Source organism: Electrophorus electricus, chromosome 7 (genome assembly GCF_013358815.1).
Source record: "Electrophorus electricus isolate fEleEle1 chromosome 7, fEleEle1.pri, whole genome shotgun sequence".
Taxonomy (NCBI): Eukaryota; Metazoa; Chordata; class Actinopteri; order Gymnotiformes; family Gymnotidae; genus Electrophorus; species Electrophorus electricus.
Window position 1 is genome coordinate 10,342,021 of NC_049541.1, and position 14,413 is coordinate 10,356,433.

The 14,413-nt window shown below is 45.8% G+C and overlaps 1 protein-coding gene across 2 annotated transcripts in view; it reads right to left on the reverse strand.

The window, feature by feature from the left end:
• Positions 1 to 14,413, reverse strand: part of kmt2e (lysine (K)-specific methyltransferase 2E) — a 35,023-nt gene that overhangs the window by 7,112 nt on the left and 13,498 nt on the right. The window contains exons 3-14 of one of the 2 annotated variants that reach the window (XM_026997441.2): positions 11,160 to 11,268; positions 9,777 to 10,036; positions 9,325 to 9,464; positions 8,637 to 8,815; positions 8,442 to 8,480; positions 7,294 to 7,494; positions 6,475 to 6,605; positions 5,593 to 5,710; positions 4,586 to 4,695; positions 3,735 to 3,990; positions 2,512 to 2,610; positions 145 to 318 (exon numbers count right to left, since the gene is read on the reverse strand). In XM_026997441.2, the coding sequence (XP_026853242.2) occupies positions 145 to 318; positions 2,512 to 2,610; positions 3,735 to 3,990; positions 4,586 to 4,695; positions 5,593 to 5,710; positions 6,475 to 6,605; positions 7,294 to 7,494; positions 8,442 to 8,480; positions 8,637 to 8,815; positions 9,325 to 9,464; positions 9,777 to 10,036; positions 11,160 to 11,268 (1,816 nt within the window). The remainder of the gene's footprint in view (positions 1 to 144; positions 319 to 2,511; positions 2,611 to 3,734; positions 3,991 to 4,585; positions 4,696 to 5,592; positions 5,711 to 6,474; positions 6,606 to 7,293; positions 7,495 to 8,441; positions 8,481 to 8,636; positions 8,816 to 9,324; positions 9,465 to 9,776; positions 10,037 to 11,159; positions 11,269 to 14,413) is intronic. The other variant, XM_035527875.1, reaches the window with a different exon arrangement.

The window sequence follows — 14,413 nt, forward strand, 5'->3', positions numbered from 1 at the left end:
TTTAATTTAAATTCTCTGCTCCGTGCAGTGCTGTGGTACTCCGGGGCTCAAGTCTGAGGTTCCTGGCAGAAAGCAGAGCCCTACACCCCAACTAAGAGTTAAATATGAACGGATGTGTGTGCTCGCATACGCACACAGCCGTACCGTAGTAGGAGACTCGGTCTCTGGTGTGGCAGGGGGCTCTTCTTTGATGTCACTGCGGGCGGCGACTTCAACCTTGGTGCCGATCCTCTCCAGCGCCTGCTCCCGACGTTTCTCCCTTTTCTCCATGCGGGCGAATGCCTGCAAGATGGCCTCCATCTTCCTCTCCTCACGTGTCTAAGCAGAGAGAGAGAGAGAGAGAGAGAGAGAAAAACACAAGTGAGCAAATGGTAAAGAGTTATGGAGGCAGCTAGCCGGACAGTGCACACAGGAGACCAGCAGCAGAGGTAGACAGAGGACAGACAGCACCAGAGCCTTTCTGGGGGTGGAGGAGGAGCAGCAACAACAACAAAAGGCAGCAGATTTTTTTTGGTTGTGGGAGAATTCTGTAGAAAACAAACTTAACTTAATTATTTGGTCAAAGACAGGGTTGGTGCATGTCCAGCAGCAGTTTCAATAACACACTGAACGCTTTTGGTGTTTTCCAAACCTTCAACACTGAGGAGAGCTCAAATAACTGCAGTGCAATATGGCATCCGCACCGACTCGAAGCGGAAAGGACGGGGAAAAGGAAACGTCTCCGTCTGCTCAACACCTCTGACACAGTGAAAATGCAGTTCCAAGTACTGAGGTAGTGTATTTTCCAACCTGTGTAGCCAGGAGATGCCCACTGCACAGCACCAAACGTGCCAGCTGAGTCGCACGAGTAGCTCGTGATCCCAGATCCCAGCTGCGGAGACCCCGTGCTCTGTGGGTTTCGATGTCATCTTTGCCCTGACACACCTGGCTGAACACAAGCTAATGAGCCAGCCCTATATGAACTGAGCTGGGTGCACAAGGACAAGCAGTGCATGCGATAACGTGAGAAGCACCGCCTTACAGACAGAGGCCTCCTGTGAGCTTTCATACTCTTATGTGGAGGAAGGAGCTGAAGATCTTGAGTCACCGCTTCCAGCTGAGTATGCCTGAGTGCATCTCCGAAACCCCCCAGTCACTGCCTGTTAACTCTGAGGCCTGCCACGTGGGCAGAAACTTAAAGGGCGCCTTCACAGCTGCACTTGGCTGCCCGACACAGCTGGTTTCCCAAAGAAGCCAAGGCTTGGGTTACTCGAGTGGCCCCTTAAATGGACACAACAGTGTTTATTTGTGATACAATTAAAGCCAAATATCAGTAGAACAACGCAAGCTGTTTGCTTGAGCGCTGAGGTGGTGTCGCAATATAAACCAACATCACCTTTAATGTGGATTTGCCATTCTCTCGAAAGCTAAATAGCACTTCAGAAAATACCTAACTGTGGTTCAAGATGCTAGAAATGGACAGTGTTTTACTGTTGCTCAGAGAGTGTGTACCCTGTGGTCCCATAATTATGACTCAGCAGTTCACACCTTTTACTTGTGCTTTTAAGAGAGGGGGAGAGAGAGTGAGTGCATCTCATGAGAGAGAGAGAGAGCGAGAGAGAGAGAGAGAGAGAGAGTGCATTCTGTCTGGTGAGTGAGGAAGCATGAGAGATTTTGCAGTCATGCCCTCATAGTTTCTGCATGGCTGGGGTTTGGCAGTAGGAGCAGCTGAATGATTGCTCATTTGAGATGGACAGCCTGGTAACTGCCTGGAGGGACCTGTTTGAACACAGCTTTACTGGGAGGTTATTCAGCAGGGGACCTCCGTTTCTGGAGACAAAGGCCCCAAGAAGCCTAATGACATTTTTGTTTTCTCCCTGCTCTGACACCATGGTAGTGAAGGACTTGATAATGAGCATGAAGGGTTCGCCAATTAACCAGTGACTTAAAAACAGGTGTGTTGGAGCAAGAAAAACAAAAAAATAGTCAGAGGAAAAGGGGAGGTAAACAAGTTTACATGCTGTCTCTTACAAGTAATACTTACCTCTTATACCAGAAATAAACAAGAAAGAGGACCTTGAGAAAATGAGATATAAAAAAAAGGGGGTCCTGGCAGTGTGAGGCTGAGCTGCAACGGTCCAGCATACAGAAGGCGCACGATGGAAAGGGAATGAGGTTGAGTGGAGGGTATCCTGCGGTGCCGGCGTGCCGGATTACGCTACACAGCAGCAGAAGCAGGGACGGCGGCAACGCCAGCGGCGGTGGAGGAAGCACTAGCGAGAGCAGCAGCTGGCACTAGTGAGCGGCTCGGAGAAAGGAAAGCATAGGGACCTAGTGGCATCATCTCTCCCAAACCAACACCCACCTACCCTCTTCTCCCCATACGCACACACGTGCATGCGCGCACGCACACACGCACGCACGCGAGGGACAGGACAAGAGGGAGGCCGCAGAGGGGAGGGGCGGGGCGGGTGGTGGAGTTTCCACGACGACCGTGAGTTCCACGGAAACCATCTCCCCCGACACACTTACCATCTTCCTCCTCCTTTCTGCAATGTGCTCCTCTGACTCCATGTCTACTTCATTGCTAATGGAGGTTTTCTCTTCTAGATCCTCAATTAACTCAGGATCCTGCAAGAGGGGAAAGGTGGGGCCCTTATTCAATGTCTGGCTACAGACCAGGAGAGGAGGATGAGAGAGGGGGAGAGAGGAAGAGGAGGAGGTAGGTGATGGGAGAACGAGGGGTAAAGGTCAGCTCAGATCGGACAGGCCTGGTGCTGGGTTCCTTCATTTTATAAAAATTACAAATGTCTGCGGATATTTCTCAAACATCCCATTCCATACTATAAATCAGTGTGGCAGGTCCTATTGCTCCAATTTTCTCAGTGCAAAATCAAAAGAGCTTGAAATCAAATGCAGTCTGTGCAGAATTGACTTCATAACAGTGAAACGAACGACCAGCAAATTTCCCACCGTGATTCTGAACGTTTGGCTTTAGTCGAGCAGCAGGGTCCTCCTTCCTGCCAGTAACAAGTTGATTATAGACCAGCTACATGACCTGATCATTAGGGTTGGCAAACGCTTTCAGATCCAACTCTGTTCGATGTTAAGATAACGAATAAATGAAGAGTCCAAATAAGGCACAGATTTGGGTTGCATTCAGCAAAGAAATGTTGTGGGGCAAAGTTGTTGGTGACCTTGAGCAGAGTCCAGGGTTGTTCCATACAGTCCATGTGACTGCTCAAATATCTGTTCTGCCAGTCGTGTTGGGGAAGCAGTCCAAAGGCACGGCAGCTCAGCGGTAAGGTAATTTGGCCATGGCTCCACTGAGCTATCTTACCCCCGGCATTTCCTAGGTGTACTGCAACAGTCATCCTGCACCTGCTTGTCAAACAGACAGCTTGAGTGAACCATATGTCAGTCATGCAGCACAATCACAGCAGGACCATGGAGCGTGGCTCGCCGTCAATAAATGTAGAGATGAGAGTGGTGAGGAAAGAGGGATGATAAGGACAGAGAGCAGAATAGCTAATGTCAAAGAATACACATGCAATCAGTTGTGGATAAAAAAATAAAATAAAAAAAAAAAACCCACAAAAAAAGAAAAAGCCTAAAATGATGACACTAATTCACATGCACTAACAAATGCTGTGTGAGAAAATTAAATGGTAAAAGAGTGAAATGTGGTATATGGGTGCGAGTCCAAGTTTCTCTGTACGTGTGCGCGCGTGCGTGTGGGCATACAGCCACAGTACCTGATTGTTAGAGATGGACACGCGTAGGGGAGAGAGCTTCCGCTGTTTGCTGTCGTTGGTCGTTTTGCCCTTGGGGCCGTCGCAGTCCAGCGTGAGGTTTTGGTTCTGCCCGCTCTCGTCCCGCACCACTGGGTCTTTGTCCCTGCGGCCCCGGCGGCGTGTACCTGAGCCCAGGTTTTCCGTAGGCTCCTGGTTGTGCTTGAGCACGGGGCATTCCTGGTTCCCCCGCACACACGCACAGTCCACCTTGTATTTACTACAGACAAGGACACAAGGACAGTAGAAACGTTTCTTTACTGTTGTGTTTTATCATCATCTTATTTATTGTGTTTGTGCTGCTACCTAAGCCCTAAAGCACATCACCCCAACAAACCCAGATTTTGGGTTGAGTTCACCTTTTGGGTTTGGGTTCACCTTATTAAGAGTAACAAAAGACACTGCCAAAACTCTCTCAGTTGTCTTTCAACCATCGGTAACCTTTGTATCTTTGCCAATAGATGTTCATTTTGTGAATATATAGTTTTAGCCAATGAACTTAGCCAACGAAGTATTATGAATAAATTATGTCCATTATGACAACATGCCCTGTGGATGGTGATGATAACTGGAAAAAAAGGTTTACAGTTGCTGTAGAGTTTATACAGCAGCAACGCCATCAGCATTGGCCGATACTAGGACACATGCATCTGTGGCAGACCTTCTAACCAACCCGCACACTCCTTTCTAAAGACCTCCAGTCGTACAAAACCAAACCCACTCATTTGTTTGCTCTTATTTGCCAAAAGAACACCCGGCCTTTCTTGAAGAAAGGCTTTTATTCGTTAAGAAGGATTTCTTGCGTGTGCATTTACCAGCTGCCGTAGTCATAGTCGAAGCCGATGGTGATCTCACTGCCTTTAGGTATGGGCCTCAGAGAGTAGATGTACAAGTGCAACATGCCGTCCTCTATCACGTGACGCACCTAACACCAGAAACAGCATTTACAAAAGTATGGAAACAGGGTCTTACCATTTCAAACTGTGGGGCAGTACAATATGAAGTAACCCATTGTTCGTCTACTTATCACTTTTATTAGGGGTTGACCGATTATCGGCCCAACCGATACTTAGGAGGCAATATTCAGCATTTTCCACGTTATCCAAATTGGCACTTAAAACTTGTTTCCATGTTGATAAAAGCATTTTTATGTATGTGCACATCTGATGCAACCATAAAAAGACATCTTTAGTCTAGCCCAATATCCCACCAAGTCACTTTCTACCCCCCCACCCCCCAAATCAGACGATGTGCCATTAGTGCACTTCGCAGTTTTTGTTTCAGTGCACGCTTTAGCCAAACAAGTGAGACTCGTGCATGCAGCACAAATCTTGCTGGAAACATCACATTTGTTTGGCATATGCATGGGAGCTAACGTGGTGTGCAGAACTACACAGTTTAGAATGTGTTTGGAATATGTGTACCTGAGGAACAGATTATAGGAGTTATTGTAATTTGGAAAGCTATTTTTATCACTAAGTTAATTATTGTTCTCGATTTAAACATCATTTTAAAATGATAAAATGAAATACTATAAAAAGTATAAATGAAATACTTTTACTATAAAGTTACCATTTTTTGCAACCATTATATACTGTTTATAGCTCAAAGCACCTAATTTTTTTTAAATAAATGTTCTAATATTAAGCATTTCATGTGAGATGTAAAGAGTTGAATTCTTCCAAATTTATGGTAAATTAATTGGCAGCAAATATCAGTGTCCTTAATCACTAATAATCCGTATCGTTATTGGCCCAGGGGAAAAAACATTGGTTGACCCCTAATTTTTAGTATTGGGGGGGCCCTCTCGGAGAACTCTCACCTCTGCATTGGGGGTGCAGGATCGGCGAATAAAACGGGCTTCGTTTCCAAAGCTGCGTGCATCCACACACATCTCCAAGCCATCAAACTTGGAGTAGAACAACACAAACGGATACGGCCTGTGGGGACAAGCGAAACACAGTGTAACTGCCTGTATCAGTAATGGATGTTCTGCACATGAATGCCCTCTCAAACTCCAAACACAAGACATTTGGGCACTGAATTAGTCCAAACTTTCCACAAATTCTGCTCCCTCCCCCTTCTTTTTCTTTTTAAGTGTTTTCTATGAACTGTTATCCCTGCATTTTGAGCTGCGTTCAGTGAAATACCTCTATTATTGTTATATTATTGTCATTATCATCATCGCTGTTGTTGTTGTGGACAGAAGAGCCAAAAGCGGTGGGTGTTGGAGGGAAGTGGAGGGGGTGCTGATGAGAACCATGTGTTTGGCTCGGTTCATACTGCAAGGCAGAGAGCCAGGCCTCTATAGAACGTGAGAGACAAGATGGGTATGCCAGGGAGACTTACCCCTCACACACCCACACCACCATTCTGGTGCATTTGTCATAGTCAGCATCAAGTGTTGACCTACATTCTACTGAATCCCTCTAATCCTAATCTTAAACCTAAATCCAAGATGCATCCCTCAACCTAATCCTAAACTCAACCCTAGTCACAGGCAATTAAATAAAAGACTTGTTCTCCTACTTAAAAACTGATTAAATGTTTTTTTTAAGTATAGTTTAAGTGAAGGCCAACACACCCACAGCAAAACCACAGAAATCACACTCCAAATCAGAAAATGTGCTACCCATGTGAGTGCATGCATGCAAGTAGGCTGCTGTACTAACTGTGCAGGGAGCAGAGAGTGGGAGTGCCTCACCTCTTGAAGAAGTAGCCGTTGGCCTCAAACTGCTGTCTGAGCATAAACTTGCCCCGGTACTCTATGATGAGCGCGTCAGCAGCAAGGTCGCGTGCAGCCTTCAGAATGCGCTTGTTCTTCTGCACGTAGCTCTGTGGTGACAGGAAGCCGGAGAGAGAAAACAAAATCCGTCACTGAGGTATGACAAAAATCATTTCAAATAAATAAATAAAAACATCAACAATAAAAAAATAAACAACAATAATATTTAAGATACTATAAAAGCCATAATTAAATGCAATACACAATGCACTGTACGAGTCTTTGTAAAGGGGGGTAAAAAACCTAAGCTTGTGAATGGCTGTCAGCTTTTTGGGCAGAGAAGGCAAATCCAACCGAGCAACGTGCGTGACGCAACAGTGGCTTGATGGGTATGTAATGCTCATGATTCTGATGTGAGGCACACCAGTGACACGGAGGTCAATATGACTTCACAGCAGATTTGAGTGGAAAGTACAAACCACAAAAATGAAGGAGGTCCCACCTACATGTCTCTGCAGTTACTTGATTCGCTAGCGGTTAAAATGCCTCACCCAATGAAAACACAGTGCCCATTTCTTTGGGTGATATGGTCTATACAACCTCTAACTCTTCACCTACACTGAGGCAACTTGTACAGTAACATATGTGGGAATTTTAACTGCAAGGTAAAACTATATCTGTGTGTGTGTGTGCGTTTCCCCTGAGTCTACTGGTGGGTTAAAGACTGTAGTTTATGTAACCGTCATTGTGTTTCCTACTTCTACAGGTTGAATAAAGGCTGCAGGGTGTCCATCCTACCTCTACAGGTGGTTTGAAGGCTGCAGTGTGCGTGTTGTAGGCAAGCGTCTTGCCATCGCGAGCCTCTTTGACTCGAAGCAGCAATCGGACATCATCGCTGTACTGGTTAGTGCTGGCCTCCTCGTATCGCTCCATCCACGACTTCACTTTATTCTCCCACAGAGAGAGGGGCTCCATGGGTTCACACTCAGGTGCAGAGCCCTACCAACACACACACGCGCTTTAGTCAACACACTCACATATGTGTCATATACACCAGTATACACCTTTATGTGAGTGGTGTGATTTTTTTTCCCCCCAGAGCGAGGCAGGGCCGTTTAGAAAGTCAGAGTGGGGTTTTCTCTGAAACAAGCTCACTCTATACCCCAAGCACAACACATGCAAACAACCCACAACATGACTGCAAAGCACCGTTTGTTAAACTTGCAGATAACAGTTGTTTATTAAACACGTGCTAGCAGTTGTTAGACACCAACATAGACATTGAAAAGTACTGCCAGTGAAGCTTACGGTGGAGCAGACAGTGTTGGGGAAATCTTCAGTGTCTAGTTAAACAAGTTACTCTACAAAGATTTCAGCTCAGCTTAAAGTAATATTTACAAATATTAAATCACAACAAGCTTCCCTGATGGTCTCAGTGGTCCTTTGTGTTTTTTCCACCAACTAAAAGAAGCAGCTACACAACTTGAATTAATTAAAATAACTCAATTAAAATATAAATTCAAATATGCCGTGTATATTAAGAAAATTAACTGCAGTGTTTGAATCAACCATTGTCTTGCCATCTCCATTATTTGGACAACGAAAAAGTAGTTAGAAACAACTTACAATTAAAAAAAACAGTGACACTACCAACTCAAAAACGGACAATGCTATGAAACTTAACAGTTTTTCTACATGTAGCAGCACTACTGGCCAGCAATGGGAGTGCATATTAAACAATTTGTCTTTTGTGCATGAGTATCAGCAACTGGAAAACCCAAATGGAGCAGTGTCACTTCGGAATACCGAGCAGAAATCCCTGCCACTCCACTCCCATAATCTGGTCAGCACACAGACACAGAGACAGCCAGTCCCAGACACTAACGCGGACAGCTTAATATGGTCTTTCCAGGGTGTCTTGTTTGTAATATTAGGGTTGCGCTCACCTTTACTCTGTTTGACTTCCTTGAGCCTTCTCGGAATGCCTGAAGATGGAAAACAAAAGCAAACAAACAAAAGTCAGTCAAACACGAGACGAAACAAACACGTGCTGGAGCTCATCGCACTGCAGTTCTCTATTCAAACGTTTTTAAATCATCTGGGCATGTGAACGTCCCCAGTTCAGGTTTGGAGGTGTGAACCTTTTTGGCCCGTGGTGGTGCCGCAGGCTCCTTGTCTCCGCTCTTCTTTCGTTTCTTGTCGGCCTGCTTGTTGCCGAGGCGACCAGTGGTAAGCGTGATGCTGGTGGGGGTGTGCTGAAACGTTGTGTACAGTTCCAGTGGAACCTCATCACCACTCTCCGTAGCGCTGGTGTCTCCGTCTAACATGTGCGCACACACATGCGCACTTTCAATTATTTATTTTAGAGTTTTTATTTAAAGTATTAATGCCATTGGTTCTTACTAATCATTTCAACCAACAGAATCAAATGCACTTTAATGAAATTTAGAAAGCACACTACAAACAGTCATGCAGGCAACATGTACATGTAAAACCTGCCATGTCAATCATTAACAATAACCTAGTGTCCTTTGGGAATAATATGACATTGAGTGCATCTGCAGTTGTTATGGCACAACACATCCAGCAAGAGGCAGCACAGGGATAAAAAAGCAGGTCAGATGTTTCAAATTCCTAAAACAGTTAATACAGTCTTTAACACACATGGACGGCGCATATTTGATCCTGGCCTCCATTCATCATGTGGGCAGTCAGTTAGAAAGTGTGTGTGTGCGCATTTATATTTGTTTGCACGCGTGCGTGTGTGTATATGCTTGTGAGTGCGCACATGTGTGTGTGTGTGTGTGTGCGCGCATGCCTGACACTCACCGGACATGTTTTCTCTCTTCCTGGTCTGCAGCAGGATAGCACGCTCTCTGTCCAGACTCCGTGGCTGACAACGCTCACACAGGTAGGTCTCAGGTATGTGCTGCCGATCGATCCCCATACAGTCAATATGCTGCCACACACTGACATGACAACACGCGTTCCCATGAGTAAGGAGTGTGCTTATGAAGACCTGTTACATGTCTCAACAGGACTGCACTGCTGACGGGTTCGTATGCACCCAAACAAATGAACAACAGATTCGCAATCGATGACTGCAACAACTTCTGAAATGCATATTTTGTACTTTATTCAACACCCATCAAAGCCATCAATAGCCAGGACACAAAATCAACAGATGCCTCATCGTTTCTTGAGCATGTGCGCGAGTGAACCATCTTCGCGGTTAATGGAGTGTCCTCGTTCAAGGTCTCTGTCAGGTCCCGGGGCTTTACCTGCACTTGTCACAGCAAATCATGTAGCCGTCGTCGTGGGTGAAGCCGCAGATACAGCGTGTGATGTCCGCGCCGTAGCTGCCGTCCTCCGAAGTACTCAGCGTGGTGCCCCGCGACGCCTCGTCCTGGCCACCCGGGACGTACAAGCCCTCGCCCGCTCGCCCGCTGCCCACGAACAGCCCTTCGCCCTGCCGGATCAGCACGGAGGGAGGCGGCGACGCTGGAGGTGTGGGTGGGGGGCGTGCCCCATAGTTATGGTCCTGATCAGGAGAGAAGGAAGATTTTAGTGGGGCTTGGAGAGGAAGCTCCGGGGGACGTTCCTCAGCCTAGAGAGAGGGAGTGCTGGAATGTAGGTCAATGGGGGATAGGGCCTTTGCGCACTAGACGGACTGTGAGAGGAACTTTGAGCGTGACTGTGTGTGTCAGAGAGAGAGCGAGAGGGAGAAAAAGAGAATGTGTGGGAGAAGAAAGTGCAGGATGTTCCACGGCAAGAGTCTGCGTCTGAGAGTGAGTATGGGAGCAAAACAAAACTTTTTGGTTATGAACGTGTGATCTGAAATCATTCAAAGCACGTTTTTGTAACAAAGTAATAAATGTCAAAATACTTGCATACATTGACATTTATCAAATTATGCAGCTTTATAGCTAGAGTCACACAACCATTTCAGTTCAGCCAAATGGGACCCAATTCCATATTAAATCGAACTCTGATTATGATACAGACTTTGTTCTGCGTTTTATTAGCTGAACTATAAACATGTCCCGAGATGCTTTCCAAGTTTGTTGTGGGAAACTGGAAGCAAGTTTCAACAGCTACTTACTATGCTAAGCAGGCTTGCGAGTTTTACTCTGAATTTTCTTCTTTACTGCACACAAAATATTTCTAAACAATTGCGCGTGCAAAAAAACAAAAGGTGGTAGGAATTAAGTACATGACAATACTGACAGATTTACTGGCAGTCCTCCTCTATTATAAACTATACGAGTATGCAGAGGTGATGTGCTTGCGAATTTAGAAGCAAGTGGGGAACAAATGTAATCAGATCGCAGGGACGATATGACAAACTACAAGGATTTTTTTGGATCTCAACAATGGTTCTCTGACTAACTAACAAGTCAGAAAAAACCCAATGCATCAGCAAACCATTAGTGTCACACTGCAGAAGACAATGATTTAAGGCTTTGAGAGCAATTCTTTCTTTAATGAACAATTGGACAAAATACTATTTATTGAGGAACGAGGCAGAGAAAAGGTATCATGAAGTAAATTCTCATGACATCTATAGCATATCACCACATTACCTACTAAGATGCATGGCCCTGGGACCGTGCATGTTTGTGTGTTGGGGGGGGGGGGGGGATGAGGGAGATATTGATACTCACAGCATAGGGCAACCCAATGTAGCTGTGAGAGTGGTGGGAGCTACTGTAGATCTGATGAGGGTAGCTGGACTTCTCCGCTACCACAGGGCTAGCCTCCACAGATTCAGGTCTGCTCAATTCACAAAAACACACACAAACATGCGCAAATGAGGAACAGGTTAGACAACAACAGAAAGTCTATTATAGGTGTTTGCGAGCGTGTGTGTGTGTGTGTGTGTGTGTGTGTGTGTGTGTGTGTGTGTGTGTGTGTGTGTGTGAGTGTGAGTGTGAGTGTGAGTGTGAGTGTGAGTGTGATAGAGCGAGCAAGAGAGGGAGGGAGAGGAGAGAGAGACAGAGGAGTGTGAGAGAGAGCGCGAGAGCGTGAGCGCAAGCAAGCGCTCTCAGAACAGGTTTAGCAAAGACACAAGGCAGAAACAAAAGAGAGGAGAAAATAAAATGAAATTCAGACAGAAAGAGACCAAAACTCTTTAAAAAGAAGCCCAGCTCTAACAGACAACAGGAGCTCAGGCCAATTATGTTAGCTGGAACCTGCTTAGTATAAACTGGCAAAGGGCACAGAACTAGTATGTTCATACCCACCGTCATGAACATTGCTGTGTGTGTGTGTGTGTGTTTCTCGGTGTCTGTGGCATGTGTATTTGCAAACATACACATGTGAATTTGTGTGTGTCTTGATCTGTCTTAGCTGAATGGAAGGAGCTGATATGAAGATATAACAGAACAGCCTTCTATCTCTCCAAAGACAGTTTCAAACCAAATGTCTGAATACCCCCCCCCCCCACACACACACATATATATATATATACACACATATATACACACACACACGCCCTCTGTATTCACATGCTAAAATAACTCAAACCAGTAGATCAACTCCAGCCAGTGGCAGGATGAAAGGGCCATTTCACCATCGGAGTGACAAAGGATCATGACTACACCTCTTCTGAAACAGAGAGGCAACAAGGGGCAAGAACAGAATACAGGGGGTGAGGCAGGAACACAGGCAGGATGGAAAAGATTTAAGGGAGTGGAGCGGGGACAGCAAGAGACGGAAAAACAGAAAAAAATGGAAAAAGTGAAAAAGCGTAAGAGAAAAATAGCAAATGAAAAAGAAACAACTAGAGGCAGGCAGAGAGAGTGGACTATAGGGTGAGCGTGGTGGCAGGGCTCCCAGCCATCTTCAGTGTTAGTTACCATTTGGAGCTCTACTAATTCCTGAAAATGAAGCCCGTCTTGTGGAAGCACCTCCAGACACACATTAACTTCCTCAAGGTCATACAAAAAGTGTCCCTGTCCTGAGCCTACTGGTTCTAGGCATTCAATTACCAATTTAAGCAACAGCCAAGCCCATATCCACACAAACGCACCTCTCCTAAGAGCTGACTTACAGGATTCAAAACGAGAGGAACAGAACTAAGCTAGGCAAGTCCTTATCAGTACAGCCACACGTGTTCACGCGTTTAGCACAAGCGTTTTCAGATGCCTTCCTTCTTTATTTCTCTCTACTCTCCTCTCTCGTTCCCCCTCTCCTCTCTCTCCCTCTCCTCTCTCTCTCCTAATTGATGGAGTACTATACCTGGCTGGCTCCTTTTCCACCTCGTGCTCTCTCTCCCCCTCACTCTCCTTTTCTCGCGCTCACACTTCCTCAAACAGTTGCCGCGTCTGCAGCAGCTCAAGTGTCAAAGTGAAAGTACATGACCACCTGTGGGGTGGAGCTTGGAGAGGGCGTGTGTGTGTGTGTGTGTGTGTGTGTGTGTGTGTGTGTGTGAGAAACAAGAACAAGACTGCAAGGCAGAAAAAGAGCAGTCAAACAGTGCGACAGTCAATAAATGATTTCATCAAGGCTTTCTTGTACACTGTGTGGACAAGCAGTAATCAATGAGATTGAAGGAGAGAATGAAAGTGGGACAGTGAGAGCGAGTGAGACAGACAGCGAGACACTCTGGGTAGATTTCCTACTTTACAGTGATCATAGCTGGCTGAACGATGGGGCCTTTCAACAGGAACCAAAGTCACAGCCAGACAAATATCATTGGAATGGCAGACAAGAGAGAGAAACAACACAGAAATCGAAAAACAGAGGCACATGAAGAGGAAAAAAATAAATAAAGGGGGGGCAAAGCAAAACATCACTTTCAGAGTAAGCATAACAGCTGTCAAGCACAAGAGAGACACCAGAGAGAGAGATATGGAGAGAGAGGAGATGTAACTGATGCTCCAATTAGATATGACAGCTAGGTTTGTGCTAATCATAGCCTACGGCTCGAGCCAGAGCTTAATATGGAACAGAGACAATTCCCCTCTCTCTCACACACTCGCACGTTAAGAGGGATTCTGAGAGAAATGAGGGACGAGAACACAGCTAAAGACAACGCCCTCACTTTGGAGGGCTCACATTCCCTACAATGGCAATTAACTGATGCCATAAGGGACTGGCAAGCACACAACACCGTTGTGGGTACGAAATAAAACGCACGCGCGCACACACAGACACACTTCCCTGCACTATGTGTCACTGGTAAAAGGAATTTCAGGTCTCCTCATACTCCAGTGCTGTTTTTAAAGGGAAGCCTGTCCACATCACTGGGATGCACAATGCCTTGTAACCATGACAACCCCTGCTGCAGCAGTTCTGTGCGCGGTGACCCTGACAGGCAATTCGTCCTGCGCCAGCATGGGAAACACTTAAAGTCCTAGGCAACCTCATGCTCAATGTTAAAAATGTTTTAGGATGCCAAACATGAGCTTCTTTTAACCACCCTGTAAGGTCTGAATGGCCAAACAAAAGGAAATAAAACATGGAAATATGACAAACTACTGAAAGCCTAAATTCACTGATCAGAGGCATCCGTGCAGGCAAGGTGCTAATATTTAATTGTCGTGCTTGCTTGATAACCCTCTGTCCATGACTCCCATACTGCTATGCCATTGAAACTGAACTAAACAATAGCACAAGCTGGGTTTAACCCGACACACACACACACAAACATACCACGGTGATATTCTGAGAGTTCTCACAGCAGGCTGTGCCTACTAGGTTAGCCTTCACTCCATGTTGCTCAGACTGAATGAGACCATTCGAGCTTGAATGCACAGTTTTGATAAATGTTATGTGGGAGGAACATGCGACATCTGCCTTTGTGATTGTACTGGGTAAAGCTTACGCAAGCTTTATCCAACACCAAGACCGCCCACTTTACCTCAAAGGGGAGAAATTTTGGCAAAGTACTTGCACACTTTGGAAAGTCACCAAT